The 21,520-nt window shown below is 44.2% G+C and overlaps 1 protein-coding gene across 3 annotated transcripts in view; it reads left to right on the top strand.

Moving 5' to 3' along the window:
- The window catches only part of Znf608 (zinc finger protein 608), a 112,320-nt gene that overhangs the window by 41,481 nt on the left and 49,319 nt on the right, over nucleotides 1–21,520 (top strand). For 2 of the 3 annotated variants that reach the window (XM_036204459.1, XM_036204460.1), the window contains exon 3: nucleotides 8,709–8,964. The exons of the other annotated variant lie outside the window; for it this stretch is intronic. In XM_036204459.1, coding sequence (XP_036060352.1) covers nucleotides 8,709–8,964 — 256 coding nt within the window. The remainder of the gene's footprint in view (nucleotides 1–8,708; nucleotides 8,965–21,520) is intronic. 3 annotated transcript variants of the gene reach the window in all.

The raw sequence follows: 21,520 nt of genomic DNA, 5'->3' as shown, positions 1-21,520 counted from the left end.
AAGAAGTTGTGTTCACGTCTGGCAGAGTGGGATGAGACATGGCCATTTATCCCCCTTTTCAGCCTGACTTCACAGGAATTTAGGAACCCTGGAATTACAGGCAGTGTGCATATCAGTGAGTCCTAGCTACTAAAATACATCCCTTGTTCAGCTGAGTTGAAATTGGCCAGTTGGCTCCCATAGGCATCCTCTGCTGAACAGCGTCTGAGTTCACCCCTGAGCTGTCTTTGTAAAGGGAAGGAAATGAGCCTGGATAGGTAGAAACGGAATTTAGGTGGAACTTTCCTCAGGGACTCGACTTTTTACCAAGGAGACAGTTAAAGGATTCTTCCCAGAATGAAGAAGGCTTTTCTAGTACCTTCTATGATTGCAACTGCCCTTCCCTGTGGCTTGTTTTTATGTTTTAAGCATCTTTGGAAATAGGATGAGAGGAAATCAGAGAACCCCTTTGAACCAGATATGACAACACCGGCCATTTATGGCTACTATTTAAAGCACACCCACTCTGAGCAGTGAAAAATGTCAGTGGCACTTTCAAAATAGAGGAAGTGTCTGTGGCTCAGCAGTGGGGCAGGAGTCTTTCAGAGAACACAAGTGAGGCTAATATGTGACAGCTGATACGCTGTGGTGGAGGAGTTCTCGAGCTCCAGACCCCTATGAAATTATACACTGAGCATCTTCGAGAGTAGATTCAGTTCAGCTTCAAAACAAAACAAAACAGAACGTGAAGCATTGGGCTGAGTGGGGTAATTACACTGTCTGTGCACACTCATACCTTTGATGGTGCTTGGAAAACAGCCAAGGCTAGACAAGGAAATGTAAAGGCATGCTGTTGTTCAAGCACATTTTCTACATGTGCTCGTACCTAGGGCCACCTCTGAGGTGATTCCTGATGGGCAGTGACACTTTTCCCCCTGACACAGCCTTATGGAGAGCCTAGATAGTTGGCATTCTGTGTGTCCAGCATTCTGTTTGTCTTGGCTGGAAATGGAAGCAGTCTTCTTGGCCCCAGGGGAGCAGAGTCATGGTCATGGCCAGGCTTTGGCAGCATCTCTGCTATGGTTTCAGGTGGCTGTTTCTGTCCCTCAATGCTGGGAATTGAGCCCAGGGTTTCACACATGCTATATCAAGTACTCTGCCATGGAGCTAACTCCCTACTGTACATGTGTGCTGTGCTGTGCTGTGTGTGTGTGTGTGTGTGTGTGTGTGTGTGTGTGTGTGTGTGTGTTCATACCCTCTGAGGGGCTTTGTCACTCTTGGCATGTCTCCCTTGATACAAGGTCTCTTACGGAACCTGAACTAGGATACTACTCAGAAAGCCCCAGCTGTCTTTCTGTTCTGTCCACCACCCACTTCCCCCACCACTGGATTTATAGGTGTGTACTCAGCCTCACCCATCAGTTTTTCATGGGTTTGGGGGATTTGAACTCGGGTGCTCAAGTACAGAGTGCCCTTACCTGCTGAGTCATCTCCTCCGCCTCCGGGGGTGGGGGAGGGGACCGCTGGGGTGGTGGTGGAGGGATCACAGTATTTGAAGGAGAGCTTTAAACTCTAGGCACGAAAAGAACTTCAGGTGGGTAGCTTCCTGTGTACACAAAGGGCTCAGAAATTCCCTTTGGAGGAGGCTTCTCTCCATCTCCTGCTCTGTTTTACCGTTAGGTTACTTTGGGCTGACCTAGGTTGGTTCAAATTCTGGCTTGGCCACCCTCTCCAAGGGGCCCTTCGAAGTTATTCTCATCGCCCCCTCACAATTTTGTGAAGATGAACCGAGGAAAGAATGGGGTGCCCAGTAGAGTCCTGCCCAGGATGTCTATTTGAAAACTATTCTAATCCCTTTACACTGTGTGTGTTAAACAGTAGCTCAGGACGTGAACTCGGGACAAACAAGTCAAAAGCGCTGTGCAGGCAGGGCTTTGGTCTTGAATTTCAGATCCTTGCATAACTTGACCCTGCTTTGGGATTTTGTTTCTGCCTCTGTAAAGGGGTATTGGTGGGTCCCTTAAATTATCAGCATGAGTTTGCTCCCCCACCTCTCTTTATTTATTTATTTATTTTGCATTGCAAGTTCCAAAGCATAAATTGCTGTGATCCTGGCTCTCAGAAGTGTCTATCACATTTAGGAGAGACCACACGAAGAATATAATGACCAAAGCTGGAGCTGTTCTGGTTTGTCCACCGGGAATGGAAATTCAAGCGTGATTAGTTTTGGCGGGAGGATTAGCGTCCAGAGAACCTGTTTTTTAAGCCGACCCTACTCTGCTAGGGGAACAGTGACGTCAGGCAGATGCCTAGCACAGATTCGCTGGACTGGTCACCTCCGAAAGTCCGGGATTACCACTAATGGCAGAGCAGTCTTCTGCCTAATGCCTTTAAAATTAAGAGGTGACTGGGCAATCTAATGAAACAGCCAAATACCAGGATATGAAGAAAACGTGAGCCTTAAGTACCCATGCCCCAGCGTGCTCAGAGAATCAAAACATTGACTCTGTGCAAAATGAAACACCACTCCTCCTGCCTCTGATGGTTTGCAGTCTGGAGAATCAATCCCAGGATTGAGGGGTTAACGACAGGACCCGGGTGGAGATTTGTGAGAACCGATAGAGGAAACCCAGGGCACTTTGCCCCGTCAGGGTTCAGAACTCGCTGCAGGCCAATCCGGGTGGGGGTGGCGGTGGTCTCTGCAGGGAGGAGGCTCCCCTGTCTGCAGCCCTGGGTTTTTCCTTTCTCACTCCGCCTGGCAGCACTGGCTGTCTCCTGCAGCAGAGCCACGTGGATGTGTCTTTGTTGGTCTAGAGTGCCTGCTGCAGTGCCCCTCAGCCGTGCCCGGGAGACCCCTCTGTTTTAGCTTTGGGTTTCCTGGTCCTGTAGACCCTCTCTAGCTGACATAGTCAAATGCTCGATGATGATGAAAAACAGCCACCACCAGCACTCCAGCTTTTGGAGCCTTCCTGGCTCATCAGCACTCAGGAAGCCCTTGAAATAAGGTGAACAGAAAATATTGCCAGGACCTCTGCAGAGTTGTCGTCCGTCCCCGTCCCCCCCCAACCCCCCATTACACACACTAAGCGCCGCTATCTGTGTAAATAACCCTCTCTTCCCCGCCTCCCTCCGCCCTCTCAGCCCCTCACCCCACCCCGCCCCCTTGCTCTTAGGCTCTCTGGCGTGATAAATAGCCCGGCTACTGCACAGCGTGCAGTAACACCTGGGAATAATCATGCAAAAATAACAGTGAGAGACTGCGGCGCGTCTGTTCTTGACATTAACTTTCCTCAGTTTGACAGGCTGCCACCACCAGCTGTTAGACTTACGAGTCTTTTTTTTTTTTTTTTTCCCCTTCCCCCCCAACTGGAGATGGCTGCTTTCCTATTTTGGCCTCTACTAGGTTGCATCCTTATCCCATCAAGACAACAGGCAAGAGCTTTGACAAAGGAGCCCTTGCTAAAACTGCCAGGACTTTTGTTCCGAACTTGAATTCTCGTTATTAGTACTCTATAACCCCCAGTGAGTTTTAAACGAGGATCATCTGATGAGGAATAGGTTTCTTCCTCTAGGACGCTGTGCAGGATTGCCTCGTGTGAATTTGCTTTTGAGTGCGGTAAAGCCTAACCTTGGGTCTCCTAGGACCAAACCCCGCCCATTAGTTTGCTTTCATTCAGGTCTCCGATAGATTTGCCAACGGTGGTAATAATATTGATGGTAGGGCTAGCTCCTGTTTAAGCGAGTGTTCCTCTGTCCTGCACCCTGAGCTAAGGTTGCTGGCGTGACTCCGTGTCCCATTAGCTAGGTGCTATTTCTGTTTTCCCAGATGAAGACGGTCACACAGAGATCAAGTGCCTGGCCGAAGATTCCATAGCGAATGGCCACGCTAGGATTCCAACTCTAAAGACCGTGGTCTGCTAATGTCATCGACATTCACACTGTCGGTCATTCACGTCCAGCCTTTTACACTCTTCCCTTGGACGCAGCTCTACTGCTGAAGTGTTGGTTGATCCCCATGATGCAGCTTGCAGCCTTGGGGCACAGGGACTTTGGGCCCCGTCTTCCTGTAGCCAGTTGCAGAGTTTAGCCAGCAGAGTTTAGCTCTTCAGTGGGTGTGGAGGGGTTTGAGGTGAGCAGAAGGAGACTTTTGGGAAGACCATGTGAGAGAGAGGGGGGGGCAACTGGAGATTAGAAGAAGAGATCTTGGAGTAATTAAGGGCTCATCAGGACCTTTGGGGTGCTCTCGGCACTGCTATGAACGTATAAAATGGGGGTGCATCATGCCGTAGGCTACTGCCTGGTGTCAGTGTTTGAAAGAGGCCGTATTTTCCCAGGCTGAGCTTCTCTGGCTTAAGCCCTCTTTTCTTATACTTTTAACACATTTTAACCGCACTTAGCCATGCCTTTGGAAGGGATTACAGGTTTATGTTAAATATAGTAGCATATAAAAAGCAGCTTTGTAAGGTTGTGTGCATGCTTTAGAGAACTGGAATATCAGACTGGTGGTTCCCCAACCCTTTAAGCCGGTGTTAACTGAACTGTACCCTGTGCTGAGCACTCCCTTTGCCTGAGCGAAGTGGAGGTGATGGTCATTATCACCCCCACTTAGATTCTGATCCTGATGTTCCATCACTGGCTCAGGGTCACCGGAGCACGAAACTGGCCGAGCCAGGACTTGAACCCTGGCCCCCTGCTAACAAAAACCCTAGACCCCACCCACCTCAGCTGCCCTGCTCAGAAGCCACTGCCTCACAGCAGGCAGGCTTGTGGAGGAAACCTCTGCATTGGCTGAAGAAATTAGGGCCTCAGTGTGGGTCAGTGACCCGAGAAGTCAGGGCATAGAGGAGTTGAGCTTTTGTAGAACTACTGAGGCAGGGTGTGGCGGGGAAGTCTTGAAATCCCAGCACTAGGGAGATGGAAGCAGAGGAGTTGCCCCATAATTGAAGCCAGACTACTCTGTTTAAGGTACTCTGGCCTCAACAACTATGAAATTAACTATGGAACATCCTTCAATCCTGCTTTCTGTATGGTACATGTGCTCTGTGTGGAACACCATGACACACTGAGAACCTTTTTCAGTGGGACATTTCCACTAGGGCATTACCTGGCACAAAATACTGGCCACCATCTCGGCCCTAGTCTCCTGGGGTAGGTGATTTGCTTGGGAATTTCCCACTGAATGAAGTATGTTCTCTGCTCCCCTGCCTAACACTGGTGCTGGCTTATTGTTCTTGCACAAAACATGGGACACAAGTTCCCCTAGAACTGAGTGGGTTGGTCGAAGTGGCCTTCTTGCTGAAACGTTCTCTTATGGTCTTAGGCAAAGGCTCAAGGTAGACACACAGAGCCGCGCGCGTGTGTGATATGAGGAATGTGGGCTCTGTGAAGCATGGTCTCCAATCATTATTTGAGCTAATGGAAATTCAGATTCTTCTCTGAGCTCTTAAGGATTGGTAAATAAGAGGAATGCTTTTAAAAACAGCATGGCTGCCAAGGAAAACACCCTGGGAGGGCCTCTAATTCCCACCCTGAAAACCCTCTTTCCATTTGGGGTCCTCTAGGGAGGCAGGCCTGCTCTGTAGGCCACATGGGTGGTCTCTGCACCCCACTTCTGCAGGACTCATATGGCAGAGGGGGAGAATGCAGGGTAGGGCAAGATCTAGTTCTTCTGGAAACAAGAGATTTGAGCTCCAGGAGGAAAACCAGGATAACAGGAAAAGTGAGAGAATACTTCACTTTGTCCATCAAAGATCTGAATATTTGAGACACCAGGTGTTAAGAGCTTTAGATGGTTATTATTTTATGAGCTCCTATATATAGTCACAGTCTCCTAACCCCCACTTCCTTATCTGAAGACTTGTTGGATGGGGTTTCTACATTATCACCACCTCAGCTTTGATGCCATGTTTAGATGTGTTCATGGAAATCACGGCTAGCTTATTTGGAGGCCCTTACTCTCAAGACACCCAAATTCTTCAGAAATTTGGACTTTGGGCAGAGCATGTCCTTCAGTGATAGTGCATGGGTTGATCCTGCCCCAGGCCCTGGGTCTGGCCTCAGCAGCAACAGCAGCAGCAGCAACCCCCCACAACATTCATTTTAAAAAGAAATTTGACTTTTTTCGAATTTACATAAGCATCACAAATATTATGGGGCACATCATAGATAGCTCTGTCTCCAAGAGGGGTTGTGTTGAAATGGGGATTCAGTGTTGAAACAAGTGTAATAAGATTTGTTAGCAATATTAGGAGGCTGAGGAATGTGGGCCTCACAGAGCTAAAAGGTCTAGGAGAGGTCATAGACTGTGTCAGGCCTGGAGCCAGGAGCCTGGGTGCATTCAGAAAGGTCCCATTCTGCGGGGTGGTTGTGGCACATGCCTGTAATCCCAGCACTCAGGAGGCAGAGGCAGGTGAATCTCTGTGAGTTCAAGGCCAGCCTGGTCTACAAAGCGAGTTCCAGGACAGCCTCCAAAGCTACAGAGAAACCCTGTCTCAAAAAGCCACCCCCCCCCCAAAAAAAAAGTCATTCCTTGTCCATTTATTCAGCCCTCACCTCCCAAATCTGAAGCCCTGCTCTTTTGACTCCTCACTTCTTTTATTTTGGTCCATGTTCTGGCACATAAACTCAGGCTGTCTCTGTTCTCAGCATCAGTGTGGGCGGTGGGTCAGGCCACAGGAGGCTATTTTCAGAAAACTGTTCCATTTTGTCCCCTTAGCGTCATACCACCAAACATCATCCCACAGTTTTTAATTTGGGTAAGTAACACTAATCTCACACAGGGTTTTAGCGGCAATAAAGACTGTAGTTAGGATTGAGCTCTTTTTTCCCTCCTCTGCCTTAATTTCTTTCCTCAGAACCTCTCTCCTCATTTGTCAGCCTCCATTTTAAAACAGGAGGGTTCCCTGGGCAGTCGTGGCGCTCGCCTTTAATCCCAGCACTCAGGAGGCAGAGCCAGGTGGATCTCTGTGAGTTCGAGGCCAGCCTGGGCTACCAAGTGAGTTCCCGGAAAGGCACAAAGCTACACAGAGAAACCCTGTCTCGAAAAACCAAAAACCAAAAAACAAACAAAAAACAAAAAAACAGGAGGGTTCAGTGGGAACTTGGATTCAAATTCAGAAGGGGTTCCTCATGAATTACTTTATCTGGATATAGTACTGCTGAGGGCCTTTTTTCCTGGGACTTTGAGATCAGGACCAGAAAGGCAGAACAATAAAAAGTATGGTGCGAAAGAAGTTTTATGGCAGCTTTGAGAGCAGGAAATTAAGTTTCTTTAACATGCAGATGGCATCTAGAATCCTCAGGCTAGTGCATATCAGCTTATCATTTTAGGTGGAATGCAAATTGTAACCCTCCTGGTCATTTCATCCAGGAACCCTCACAGACCACTGCCTCCCCATTCAAGGAGCACAGTTCCTCATCTGATGCTATTGAAATACTTGTTCTATTAGGTTTTTTTTTTTTTTTTTTTTCCCTTTAAGCAACAAAGACTATATAATAATATTCAATCTGTAGCCAAAAGGCTGCAAAGAGACTTTATGAAGCAAGGGATATATGCACAGCAGATGAGATCAAGTTTTACTAGGTCAACCATCTGTGAATCCTTCTTAACATTCACTGTTTGTCTCCCCAACTGATAATGAATGCAAGATGCTGTCCCTTGAATTGAGGCCCTGTCTGCACACAGTGCATAGGTAATCTGGAGTCCTAGCACACAGGTGTGTTCCTCTGAGTCTTCCATAACCCATGACCTGTTTCCAAGGTCAAATCGAAGTTGCTCAATAGCAGCCCTTGTACTTGTTAAGGGAGCCAAATGACAATGAGTGACAGGCAGTCTGTCTAGGACTTACTTGGGCTTTGGTTTCATCACAGTCCAGCGTCTAAACTTGGAAAGAACACCTTTGCTGTCCTTCTGGGGTTAGGGGTACAAAGGAGACATTCCTGTACCTCAAAGCCTTGCACTTGGCTGCAGTATCCATTTCTTTGGATTGGGGGGTGGGAGGCTCTCAAGCTTTGGTTGAGCTCCTCCTTGGTAAGGTGAATTACTAAAGGCCTTGTAGGTGGGGAGGCTCAGGTTGTGTGGATGCCAGGCACACACATTTATTTATCCTCTTTATGAATTCCTGCTAAACTTCATGCTAGAACACTTAATTAGGAATTGGTTCTTAACACAGGCTAATATTCAGCTTACATGCTTCAGTGTGTGTAATCAAGTTATAAATTTTATAGATTCAGCAGAGTAAGTTAATATATTTTAGTAGTGATTTAATTCATTATGGTTTATAAAGTACTCTGAGAACAATTGTAGTCCATCTCCTTTATTTAAATGTCCAATAACACAGATATTGTTTTTTATTAGTATTTATCAGTTTATCCTTTAGATAATGTAATAATTTTGAAAATGAGGTTTCTATATGGGTGGGAAATAGTGTTAATTTTACAGAGCATTTTTATTCACGTCTCCGGAGACTGAAAGATTGTCCATTGGTGGATTTAGAAGGCCTGCTTCTCCTTCACGAAGCTAGGGCTCCCCTTGTCACCTTCTTGGCCTTGAAAACACAAATTGCTCATTTCGGTTCTGCTTATGTTTTTTGACACCACGAAAGCACTCGATGATAATTGCAAATGGGATGTAGAATAATGATCTGTTCTAGAAGCCATGTAAGCAGATTGCATTACAGCGAACTCTCCCAGAATGCATCACCCCTGCAGTAAGCCTGTCTGTCTTTCAGGTTGACCCCCTGTTTACAGTGCCGGCACCACCGCCGCCGATTGCCAGCGGTCTCGCGCCTCAGATTCTGCCCTCCTACTTTCCCCCATCTTCATCCAATATTGCAGCACCCGTGGAGCAGCTTTTGGTTCGGACTCGGTCCGTGGGTGTCAATACCTGTGAAGTTGGAGTAGTGACAGAGCCAGAGTGTCTCGGGCCCTGTGAACCTGGGACCAGTGTCAATTTGGAAGGGATCGTGTGGCATGAAACAGAAGAAGGTAAATACCGTTTATTTTTATTTATCTCCCTCTGCCCTCTTCTCCATGATGTATCTCTGTCCACCTGTGAGGGGGATTTATCTGCTTTGTGATTTGAGAGGGCAAAAAAGTGGTTTGTAGGCTCTCTGACTTGGTTTAAATAACAAGACTTTATTGGCGTGTTCCCGGTTGTTTTGACCTTAAACATATGTCAGAGCCTTAAAGTGCTTCTCCATACAGAAGGCTAACACGGAGAATCTGTGAGAAGCAGGGTCAGAAGCAACTTTCTCCTAAAAGGTATCAACGAGACAGAGTTCAAGTTCATTTTACTTGTGGTGTGCCAGCCCATTTGTCTTCTTTCTGCGGAGTCTTCTATGTACCTCCCACCTTCTGAACCTAACCGTACTCCTGGGCATAGCCAGGGCCATTGTCGTGACGTAGCTGAGGCTGGTTGGTGCTCAGAGCTAATGAAGCCAAGGTTAAAGGTTTAAGGCCTGGTTGAACCAGTCATCTCTCCTCCATCTCCAGACAGAACCTTTCCTGCCCCTTAACTCAGCAAGCCGTTTGGCAATTGCAGCCCATTAGTCACCGGGGAAACACCGCCCAAGGAAACGGGATCCATCGATCACCGCCATTGGGAATATAAGTCAGAGTACCAGCCATGCAGATAGTTGGTCCAGATCAGGTTGCCAGGTTTGGAGCACATGATGTGTGGAGTGTTTCAAGTGGCATGCATCATTAACAAGCCAGGAGATCCTGAAAAGCAAGTCCTAGAGACTGACAGCAGCTTGCTCCAAGTACAGTGAGAAAAGCAGGCAAGGAGTTGAAGGAGGGAACACGTGAGTTGTTTCAAGAGGAGCAGTAGGCAATGAGCATGGGAACCGCTCTCTCCCCTTTAAGCTAGGTTGGTCAAGGGCAAGGGACATGGATGGCATCTGTGAGGAGAGTCGAGACAAGGCTGAGACAAGAATGGGTGGAGACTCAATCATTAGTTGGATTTGTTATGGGAGAAGATTGAGGATACAAATCTCAAAGGAAGAAGGTAGATTATATGCCAGGGAGGGTTGGGTGTGCCCCTAGAAGGGGTTTATTGATGGGCAGAAAAAAAAAAAAAATTATTTCTGGCTGTTTCAAGAAAGAAAAACAAAGATTATTATGCACACTCTTGTATGGCCCATTTCTTAATAATTAAAAACAAAGATTGCAGCTGGTGCCAATAATGAAGAAAAATAATTAACTAGACAGTAAAGGGGAATAAAAATAGCAGCTATGGGGTTAGTTCTTGTTTGTTTAAGTAGAAGTGATACCTAAAATTTAAATTGACTTTTCTTTTTTTTTTTTTTTAAATCTTCACCATCTTTGAAGTTTTAGTTTGTTGGGTTTGTCTTCCCTCTGGAAAGCTGATTAGCACAATACCATGACAATATGGGGGCTGGAAACATAACTTGAGATCACACGTGAGATATACACGTTTCTTACCCTGCCTGTTCGTTCAGGACCCATTTCCAAGGCCAATGCCAGTCTCTGTCTGGCTCCCACACTCCTCAGGTTATACAGCTTTCCTTCCTAGGGTTCTTCCTGTTGAGCAGACATGATGGAGAAGGGGTTCAGGCTGACCCTTCTTTTTGTAGAAAGAGAATCGAGACATTAACAACATCACAGTTACTTACATAAAGATTTTCAGCAACATGGGAAAAAAAGTAAAAGATTTAGGAAAATAGGGGTTGACTTCCATAAACTCGAAATGGAGATTTCCTGGAAAATTCACTCATTAAAGTGAGGTGTTGTCTTCCTGGTTCCTAATGGGTTTATTGCCTGTCATGATGTTATTTATGTAAGTGTGGTGTAGGACAGGCTTCCTGCCCTGTAATCTCACTGGGTGGTAGCTGTTACAAAATTAGCCATAAGCTTTCTGGGACAGTTTGGGTTATTTTTCAGATGGCCTAGAAGTCTGTTTAGTTTTGACTTTTAACCTTGGCCTCTAATAAAAGTGGATTATATAGAGCAGGGGGTTTGAGAGCTTATGATTAAAAACCAAAGCAGTCCATGAATTGAAGTAGAATTCTGATACTCTGGCTCCATGTTTAAAGGAGCTTGAAGATAATTGTTTTGATAATATATAAATAAAGCCTTACCACTTCCACCCTAGCCTCTAATTTTTTTTTTTTTTAATTTGAAACAAACATAATCTTTTTTTTTTAGACAGTTTCACTCTGTACTGGAGGCTGGGACTGAACTCGTGATCCACTTGCCTCTGTGTTCTGACTGTTGGGATTCCAAGCACATGCCTCTATGCCTGGTGGTTTACAGATTTTTGATATAACTGGTCTTCTTGTTTCCACCCAGCCGTGTCCATGGGTGTCTCTGCCCCAACTCACAGCTGTCGAAGCAAGGCATAGTAGCCGACCATGGCCAAGGCCCATCTCTTGCTGCTTCCCATGTGCCAGGACATGGCATGCAGCTGTTCACTGTGGTGACATAAGGAGCCAGAACCATTCATTGGGTTCTTCTTGCTGAATAAGCTAAATTTCTGACCTATGTAGAATCAAAGAATTTATTTCTATGAAGGCCTGGGTCCTAAGACACGTATTTAATACACACTCATTTTCAAGAAGAGAGCATTGACTTTTTCATTTCTTTCTTGGTACTGTGTGCTTAAGGCCTTGGCACCAATCTAAAAATTAAACCCAATTGACTATTAATTTCTCCTTTTCAGGAAAAACAAAGAGAGCCACAGAACAAAGACATTTGGAGCCAATTATTTTTGCAGAGAGAGGGGGAAAAAAAGATGGTTTTGAGGGAAGGGGAGGGCAAAGCAACATACAATAATTTGTCATCTGAGGTTTCACTAAAGAAAGAACTGCTTGTCCCCACACTTAGAAAATGGACAGGTGCCTGTGAGCTGAGTTGAGTCAAATCTCTCGATTGCTACTGTAATGAGTAATGTTTTTTCTGAAATTTAACTTGATAGTGCAGTCACACGTGTGGAGGTTGTACATGCTTGTGCTTTCTGAACCTAGAATTTCCAGATTCATAGTTACCATCTCCAGGGGATAGTGGATATTCTTGCAACCTCTTGGAATAGGGAAGGAATAGGAGACTTGGAACTGACCTTGGGTTAAGGACTTAGTTGCCTTTGTTCTAGGAAGCCCTCATTAGAGTCAGTTTCCTTTATTTAGTTGGTCTTTGCTCTTCTTGTTACCACCCATCATGAATTTCTGGTTGTTCAAGAACCCACTTGTGCTCAGGAATACAGTGATAATAGTAAAGTTGCTTCTGGAAAAAATTAGCCGGCTTCAGAATATGCTTATTAGCGGAGAAAAACTATTACTACATGTGCATGTTTGCTTACCCTACTCTGGTCTTTCTTCTTTAAGGTGAATGTTTAGGAACAATGATGAATTGTACGAAATTACTCACAGATGCTAGAAGAATCTCCATAGCATTTCACCCATGACATTTGGGACACACATGCCTGAAGAACAGGAGTTTGTTTGAAAATTTGATCTTAAGAAGAGGAGGTTGGAATTGTGAATTCAGCACTGTGTGTAAATACATGTGTTGAACTTGGCTTTAGGAGTCTTGAACGTGTTTTCTTTTGCATTTTATTGACGTTGCGGGGGAGGGGTTTCAACAATTATTGTTTTTTAGTTTTATGTATATGAGTGTCTCTCTGGGTATGTGCACATGAACACAGGTGTCTGAGGAAGCCAGAAGAGGGTTTGGATCCCTAGAGCTGGAGTTACAGGTGGTTGTGAGCTGCAGGGCACAGGGTGTGGTGGGAATTGAATTCGTGACTGCTGAACCAGCTCTCCATCCCCTCAATTATGTTTCTTATTGGGCCTTTTTTGGTGGGTGGCCATATGTGAGAGTAAAGACTTGGTTCGTGTATACCCACCATCCCCTTCAGTGTCCTAATGCTTAACAGAGTAAAGCTCCTTAGAAGAAAGAAAACTGGCATTTGCCAATGATGGCCTCTTGAACACCCATGGGAGAACAGAGCCCGAGTTCTCAGCTCTATGCCATTGACTCACCCAAGAACGGATGGCTTTTAAAACCGTCAGATGCCCAGGTGCCACCCTAGGCACTGAGCCAGTCTGAGTGGGTGTGGATTTGGGCATTGGTCTGGTTTGGTTGATGACCTGCTACTGGTGTTTTAATATTCCAAAGGTGATTGGAGGGGTAGGGGAGAGCAAGGGATGGGGAGGAAAGGGGGAACACTAAGTCCCTTGTAAGTTCCTTGATCTTTTCTCTCCAAGGGAGTCACATATATTTATTGTCTCAAGTTCCCATTCTTTACCATTCTTTACCTGACAGCTGATAAGACCTACAAAGATGCTAAAGCATAGCAGGGGAGCATAATTGTTCAGTTACTAGTGATGGAAGGTGAGAGCCTTGAGCATCCATCCAGATGAACCACAGAGTATTTGAGCCACAGCCTTCAGGAACAGCCAATAGACACCACTCTTCCTAAAATGGTGGGAGGCACCTTACTGTTGAGTTTTCCAACGAGCCAGGCACAATAGGTTTATTTCTTTGTAGTTTCTGCTGAATTAATTTCGAAATAGTCCAGAAACTAATAGTAACGTTAATGTTGCATATATCCTGGAGAAAACAGATTTTACTTGTAGCTCCAGCACTCAGGAGACAGAACAAATCTGAGCTTGAGGCCAGCTTGGGCTCCAGGGAGACCCTGTCTACAAACAAGCAGACAAACCTTGCTTAGATCATCAGTGGGAGATTTCCTAGGAGACAGTGGAATACCAGTGGTGCAGTCAGTATGATTGGAATGAGACAGAATCATGTTGAAGGGAAGAATGCCATATAGGATTCTTCTTCTTCACCTGGTGTTCTGTGTCTTTGGTTTCCAAGTTAAAAAAAAAAAAAGAAAGAAAGAAAAAAGAAGAAAAGGAAAAAAAAAAAAACCTCAAGATACAGACTTAGGAAATGATAGTTTTAAAAGATAATTAACTGGAGAAATAAATGACTCTTTTTAAAACCACTAGAGATGTTCTTAAACTTCATTTCTCTTGCATCTCCAAAGTCATAAATGTGCAGTGTAGGGAGTTTCAAGATCACTCCCTAAAAGGCAAATGATCTGCATAACTGAGGATAGCCTAAAACACAGCCTTATGATTCCCGTTCTGCCGTATTTCCTTCCTGGTCCCACTACTTCAAACAGAACATTTCTTTTTAACTTGTGATTAATTTGAGAAGAGATTACACACTAATCCAGGCTTACGCTATGTTTTCTGTGACTGAGCACAGCGTTTGTGCCATGCTTTGCTGAGTGAGAGACTGTTGATCGAGAGCTGTGTCGTTAAAAATTTGACTGGGGTCCACAGGGGCGTGAAATGACCTTGTTGATTCACATGCTTCATTATCCTCTCCCATCACTAATAACCACCCAGTCACAGCGAACGTGGAGATGGACGGTGGCTGGAGCTAGTGACCAGTGCTCAGTTAAGGTGTATCCGTTCATATGTTTGTCAGAAAGAAATAATGGTTTAATTACTGTTGGCAAAAAAAAAAAAAAAAAAAAAAAAAGTGTCTAGCCTTGATCTGCTGCAGAACCCCACAGAGGTGTTGAGGGGCTGAAAGAATTATTAATTCGTACCACTGCACGCACTGGGTCTGAACTTTTCCATAGTCTTTCTTGCTCAGCTTACAAGGAAGGCTGCCAATGAGATTGCAGATGGTCCCTGAAGGCCACCATCACTGGCAGGAGAGCAGAGCAAAGGTTGCACCTTCCAGAGTGCATATTCACACGGAAGGGAAACCCACGTCAAAAAACAATGCAGGTGTTCACCAAACGCTACCTCTTCTTATTCTGAGAGCGGAGTTGTTTTGTTTTGCACTTGAGATAGTTTTACTAAGTTGTCCTAGGAACAAGCCATCCTTCTGCTTCAACTTAGCTCCTTAACTCCGACTTTAGCCGGAGTTTCAGGTGTGAACCGCAGTGTGGATCCAGCTTCTTTAAATTAAGAAAAGATTTGTAAATCAAATGGTGGTGGCTCACGCCTTTAATCCGAGTGTAGCGGTAATAACACCCTCTACACTGGCAACAGCTACCCAAAATGGGGGGCCAGGGCCCTACATCCCAGCTCTCAGGAAGCAGAGGCAGGTGAATCTTTGTAAATTGGAGGCGAGCCTGGGCTACAGAGTGAGTTCCAGGATAGCCAGGGTTACAAAGAGAAACCCTGACTCAAAAAATGAAAACAAACAAACAAACAAAAGATTTGTAAGGTTGGGATTTAGCCCTGGGTTCGATCCTCAGCTCAAAAAAGAAAAAAGAAAGATTTGTAATGACAGAACCCTGTGACATTCACACGTGCTTTTCTGACAGAGTAACGTGCACAAACTGGGCACAATGAGGGATTAGGGCTGTGTGTTTTGTTGGGAAGCCAATACCTTTCCTCTTACCAATGGGAATAACGTGCTGCTTTCAAGTAGGACTTGGCTTCATGGGTTCATACAAACGTTTAATTTTTGGTTCTCTGTATCTAGCCTGTGGTGATGACATCAGGTGTTTAGTAATGGAGCAGAAGCCTTGAACTCACTTTAGAAAAGATACTTAGAAACCTTTTTTGTTGCTTTATCTCAAAGACAAACTTGTATATTTGAATACAGGACTTCAAGCATTCAAAAGTCAATTTTTCTTAGGACTTAGATGTGAGAAAAGATGAAAGCATGTGCAAGCACGCAAGTGTGCATGTGTGTGTGTGTGTGTGTGTGTGTGTGTGTGTGTGTGTGTAACTGACACACTTTTTTCCCTGAATGGAGGAATTCATAAAGAAATTCCAAGAGTCTTTGTTACAGTGACTTCAAACTAAAGATACAATTATAATCGCAAGATTGAAACCATCTCACTATTTGCAAAGAATAGCTACTGACCCATCTGTACACATAGATTCAAGCATTTCATTGATTTTTTTTCTTACACTTTTCATAGCTTTATTGAAATGTACTTAACATGCAGTCTGTCCATTGAAAGTGTATGTATGATCCATTGGCTTTTCACTGCATTTACAGGCACTCATCATTACAATTAATTTCAAATGGGTTTTTCATTACTCCAAATGAAACCCAGGACTTTACTTCTCCAGAAATGACTTCCTCATGTTTGTTCTTGATTCTTTTAGTTGGTTTATGGGTAAACATGCGGGGTTTGGGCTAAGACAAAGGGTTGATTTGGCAAGCACTTACTTTGTGCCTGGGTGTTTATCAGGTACTGATTTCATTTCAACCAAAGCAAGCTCACTATCTCCATCTCTGTTCTAATAGAGGCATGGGACTTGGGTCACCTGTGTTAGGCAGCACACCTGGCAAGTGGGAGTCTAAATTCAAACTCACTGCAGCTGGACGTAGAGACTTTACTCTGCACAACACCCCTGCCTTCTGGATTTCTGCTTTCCTTCCATCAGAGTTCTCTTGTATTCCCCAAGATGCTGGGTGGAAAGAGGGAGCCGATGTGGTGTGGTAACTGCAGGCTTTGTTTGAAGTGGGAAGGAAGAGTTTCTTTGTAGTTCACGGGTCTGGTTTGGTGGTTGTCCTCAATCTTCAGCTGGGTTGGTGTGGACACACTGTCCTTTGCAGCCCCGCTATCCCGAGAGCTGCTTAAGTGTGAGTCATCTGTTTCCTTAGTGTCCTCTACGCCCGGCATAGAACAAGCCCAAACAGACGTATTTGTTGACTGTTGGATAAATTCATGGAACAAAGTAATACAGGCTAAAAACCTGTGTAAGTTGGAGGAGTGGAGCCTTCCAGCCAGGAATATGCTATTTTTGAATTGTGTTTGGTTTAGACAATAAAATATAGCTCTAGAAATACTTCATTGTTGATTGAATTTGAAGAGCTCTTTGCCTATTTTAGATTAAAAAAAAATACTTTCTGCCAGTTCATAGCTTGTCTTTTATTCTTCTTACAATGGTTTTCTCCCTCTCTCTTCCCCAAACCCTTGTCCTCAACTTCGTCTAGTTTTTCTTCTGTGCTATCTTTCAGTTTTATAGTTTTGCACATATGTTGAGGTCTGTAGTCCATAAAGAATAAACATTGTGAAGGGTGTGAGGTTTGTGTCTAGGTGTTTTTTACACACAGCTGTTGTAGACCCTTCCTAAACCTGCTGCCTTTGTACCTTTGTCGAAGATCAGTTCACTTTATTAACAAGTGTTTATGCCTTGATGCTGTTCTGTTGGAATACCTTGATTCTTTTCTGCCCAAACACACAGTCTCGATGAGGATGAAGGACCCTTTCACAGTGGTTGCCCAAGACCATTGGAAAACACAGACATTTACAGTATGATTCATAATAGTAGCAAACTTACAGGTATAAAGTAGCAAGGAAAATAATTTTAGGGTTGGGGATTAGCACAACGTGAGGAACTGTGTTAAAGACTGGCAGCATGAGGAAGGTTGAGAACCACTGTTCTGAATGTTCTAAAGTGATCTTTGAGGTCACGCCGTTGTGGTTCGCAGCTTTGTTCATCAGCTTTGTGTAGCAGGAATCTTAAATGGTCTTATTAATAAAAACAAACCTGAGGCCAGTTATTGAGGTCAATGCTGAATGATCAGAGAAGCAGAACAAGCCACAGCTACCTCACCTCGCCAGTTCCTCAGCTGATCCTGTTTCCTCAGACTGGATGCCTCTCAGCTGAACTGTGCTGCTCCAAAGCCTAAAAACTTAACCAGCCAAATGCTTCTAGTTTCTGGTCCTCACACCTTATATACCTTTCTGCTTTCTGCCATCATTCTCTGGGATTAAAGGCATGAGTCACCATGCCTGGCTGTTTCCAATGTGTCCTTGAATTCAGAGATCCAGAGGGATTTCTGCCTCTGGAATGCTAGGATTAAAGGCATGTGCTACCACTGCCTATCCTCTATGTTTAATATTGTGGCTGTTCTGTCTCTGACCCCAGATAAATTTATTAGAGTGCACAATATTTTGGGGAACACAATACCACCACAGCTTTATGTTGGCTATTTTTTGGCTCTTTGCCTCTCCATGCTAACAATAGCTTTAGTTTACCAGGCTCCATTAAATGACTTCCTGGATTGCCCTGAATCTATACATGAAGTGGGAGGAATCAATATTTTGACTATATCAAGTCATTCTCCAAATGTGATATCTTCATTTACTTAATTCTTGGATTGCTTTAATCAAATTTTATAGTTTCCCTTATGTAGATATTGGACATGTTCAGTTAGAAGTATTTCATGTTTTGTGATACTAATTGAAATGGCATGTTTTAAGAGTAATCTTTTTAAAGAGTTTCTTACATTTGTTGAGTGAGCATGTACATGCACTCACATTTAGTGAGCTCACAGGAGGGCCATGGTGCACGTGTGGAGTTCAGAAGACATCATGTAGGATTCAGTTCTCTTCTTCCACAGTGTGGGACTCAGGGAGGAAATTCAGGTCGTCGGGCTTGGTGGCAAGCATCTTTACCTGCTGAGCCACCTTGACAACCATACGTTTTAAGTGTTAAATTCCACTTGTTTATTGCTGAGATATGGGAGTGACTGACTGCCTCTGTGTCCTGTGTCTTGGCACCATCACTTACTAGTTCTCAAAGTTACATTAAATGTTGCCTTTTCTACTTTCTTTCTTTCTCATTACATACAGCTGGGCATGGTGGCAGACACCTTGAATCCCAGCACTCAGGAGAGAGAGACAGGCAGATCTCTGAGTTCAAGGCCAGCCTGAACTACACAGAGAAACCCTGTTGTGAAAAACCCAAAATATGTATATATGTGTGTGTTATAAAATCTTTTTTTATTATTTTCTTTTTCAAATTATTTAAACATTTTTTAAAAAAAGACTAATTCTCAGCCAAGTGGTGGTAGCACATACCTTTAATCCTAGCACTAGAGGCAGAGGCAGGTATATCTCTGTGAGTTCGAGGGTAGCCTTGTCTACAGAGTAAGTTCTAGGATAGTCAAGGCTACACAGAGAAACCTTGTTAATAAATAAAATAAAATAAAAGACTAATTCTCCCTGTTCTTTGTTTCAGTGTAGGGCTGGGTGTTATACTTGTACAGGCCTTATTTAGGTAGTCATATTGTTGCAGTATCTTGAGTGTAGATTCCGTCTTTTCTAGGAGACATAATCTTACAACAGACTTCCTGATCCTCTGGCTCTTACACTTTCTTGAGCTTGTGAGATATTCTGCTGTTATTAGAGCACTTTTGATGCTGGCAATGGTAGAGCATGACTGTATCAACACAGCGTTTGACTGTAAAAGGAAGGTACTTACCTTTCTAAGAAGCATTTTTTTGTGGGTATGGCATATTCTATGGAATGGATATAGTTGGTTTAATTAAAATTTCTTCAGTGCTTACTCACATTACTTTCAAGTTTTGAATGAACATAAGTTCATAAGATGGTATATCTTTATGTAAAAAGGGATTGCTTGTTTGGTTTGTATGTTTGGAATTGCAGTGTTGGTATCAATTTTCAAGAAACTGATTGCTAAGTCTGTGAAAACAAACACTTGTTATATGTACCAGGACACATGATTTAACGCCTTCCTGGAAGAGACTGGACCAGTGTTTACATCCTAGACGGAAGGATGTGGGTGCTTTTCTCATCCTACCTAGCTTTGGAACCACCTTCATTTTAATAACAGATGGAATCCAGCTCCAAGTTCTTTGTGTAGTGCTGATGTCCAGGCTCTCTGGCCTCTGGCCTCTCCATCATAGAAATGTTTGGCCTTGGCCTCCGCTTGTGTCTGGAATGGCATTTGTAGTGTCCTGTTCCCCCAAGAAAAGTGAAGAAGTTAAAAGAGACTTTTTTTTTGTTCAGAGCTGAGGACTGAACCCAGGGCTTTGCGCTTGCTAGGCAAGCGCTCTACCACTGAGCTAAATCCCCAACCCCTAAAAGAGATTTTTAAACACCCACAGCAGGGTAATATTAGTGCAATCCCTAGTTCCTCTGAATCGCACGCAGCCACTTAGGCTTGTCTTCCCCATGTCTTTCTGTTCAGTTCTGTTTCCTTGGAGACAGGAAGAAGTGAGGACAGGATTTTCATAGAAAACCCTTTGCATTTCATAACCTGTTTATAGTACACAGGTTGTCACTTGGCATATTCAAGCATTACAGATTCCTCTCTGACACATCCAAGCCCTACCTTGTCCTCTGAATGCCTCCTGTGCTTCCTCTCTCCTCCTTTTTAACAGTAATGTCGACCAAAAAACTCCCATATGCCCTTCTCCAGCCTTCCTGTTCAAAAAGAAGCGTGGCTGGTATTTCCTTGGCAAAGGGAAAATAAGCCGTAATGTGGGAGAAGGCAAATCATAGGTTCCAGATAGCTGTTCTCAGCAAAGAAAATTGCAGGAATTGGGCTCATGGGCACAATTGCAGAATATCTAGCAGCGTCTGACATCATGCATTCAGGAGACTCAAGAGAGGGGCAGATAAAAAGTGCAGTGAGGTAAGCAAAACCCTGATTGCTCATTTGGCAATTTCTTATAACCGATTGCTAAAGTGAGCCGTCATATGCACGCTCATATTTATTTCTATCATAATTAAACCTCTCAACTCAATAAGTATCTGAGGCCCTTTGGTGGCATTTCATTCCCTGGATGTTGGAAAAATGACACAGGACACACTCGGTGTTGGAGATCCTTATTGTTCATGTGTGAATCTGCCATGCCCCTCTATCAGGCTCACACTTGGAGCACGTGGCTCCCAGATGGTGGTGCCATTTGGGTAAGTTACAGAATCTTTAGGATGTAGCTGGTAGGTGTTAGCCGCTAGGCACAAGACTTTGAAAGCTATGCCTGCCCACAGTTTTTATTAATGTTCTACTTCCTGTGAGAAGGCTACGTGCTCTCCCTGCTATGAATGCTATCAGGCCTTCCTGGCTGTGATGGACTGAACTCCTCTGAATCTGTGAGTCAAAACGAATCGGTCTCGTTTATGTGGCTTCCTTTGGGAATTTTCCTACAGCAATGAGAAAACTAGCACATATGCGTGAAGCTCTTTTTCTAATTAGTCTCAAGTCCTTTAAGTGGAAGGCTCCCATAATAAAACCCATTCTTTTTATATCTAATATTTTAGTTAATTCTTTGACAGTTTCATACATGCATGTAATGTCTTTTGAGCATATTCACCCCCCACTGCCCCCAGATTACCCCTTCCAACTTCATGTCTCCTTCTTTTTCTCTCTCTCCCCAGCTCCTCTTTCTTTCTTAAAACCCACTGAGTCCATTTTTGTACTGCCCATAGACTCGTGGGTACCAACCATCCCTTGGAGCATGATCACCCACCAGGGTCCACACCCTTAAAGAATACTGACTCTTCTCTCCCTCAGCTATAAATAGCCCTTCAGGTAGGGATTGGATGTTCATGTGCCCTTACCCTCTCCTAGCTGACTGTTGACTGGTTTGATCTTGTAGAGGTCTGGTTCAGGAAATCACAGTTGCTGGAAGTTCATGAGAATAGTAGTCCTGTCATTTCCAGAAGATACTTTTTTTCCCCCCCAGTTCTTCCCAACCTCTGGATCTTATAATTTTTCCAGGCCTCAGTGATGGTCCCCAAGCCTTGGAGGGAAGGCCCCTGTTATAAGAGTTATTCTAT

This window comes from Onychomys torridus, chromosome 13 (genome assembly GCF_903995425.1).
Source record: "Onychomys torridus chromosome 13, mOncTor1.1, whole genome shotgun sequence".
Classification (NCBI taxonomy): Eukaryota; Metazoa; Chordata; class Mammalia; order Rodentia; family Cricetidae; genus Onychomys; species Onychomys torridus.
The sequence above is the reverse complement of the archived record's forward strand: the minus strand, read 5'-3'. Positions and strand labels throughout refer to the sequence as shown.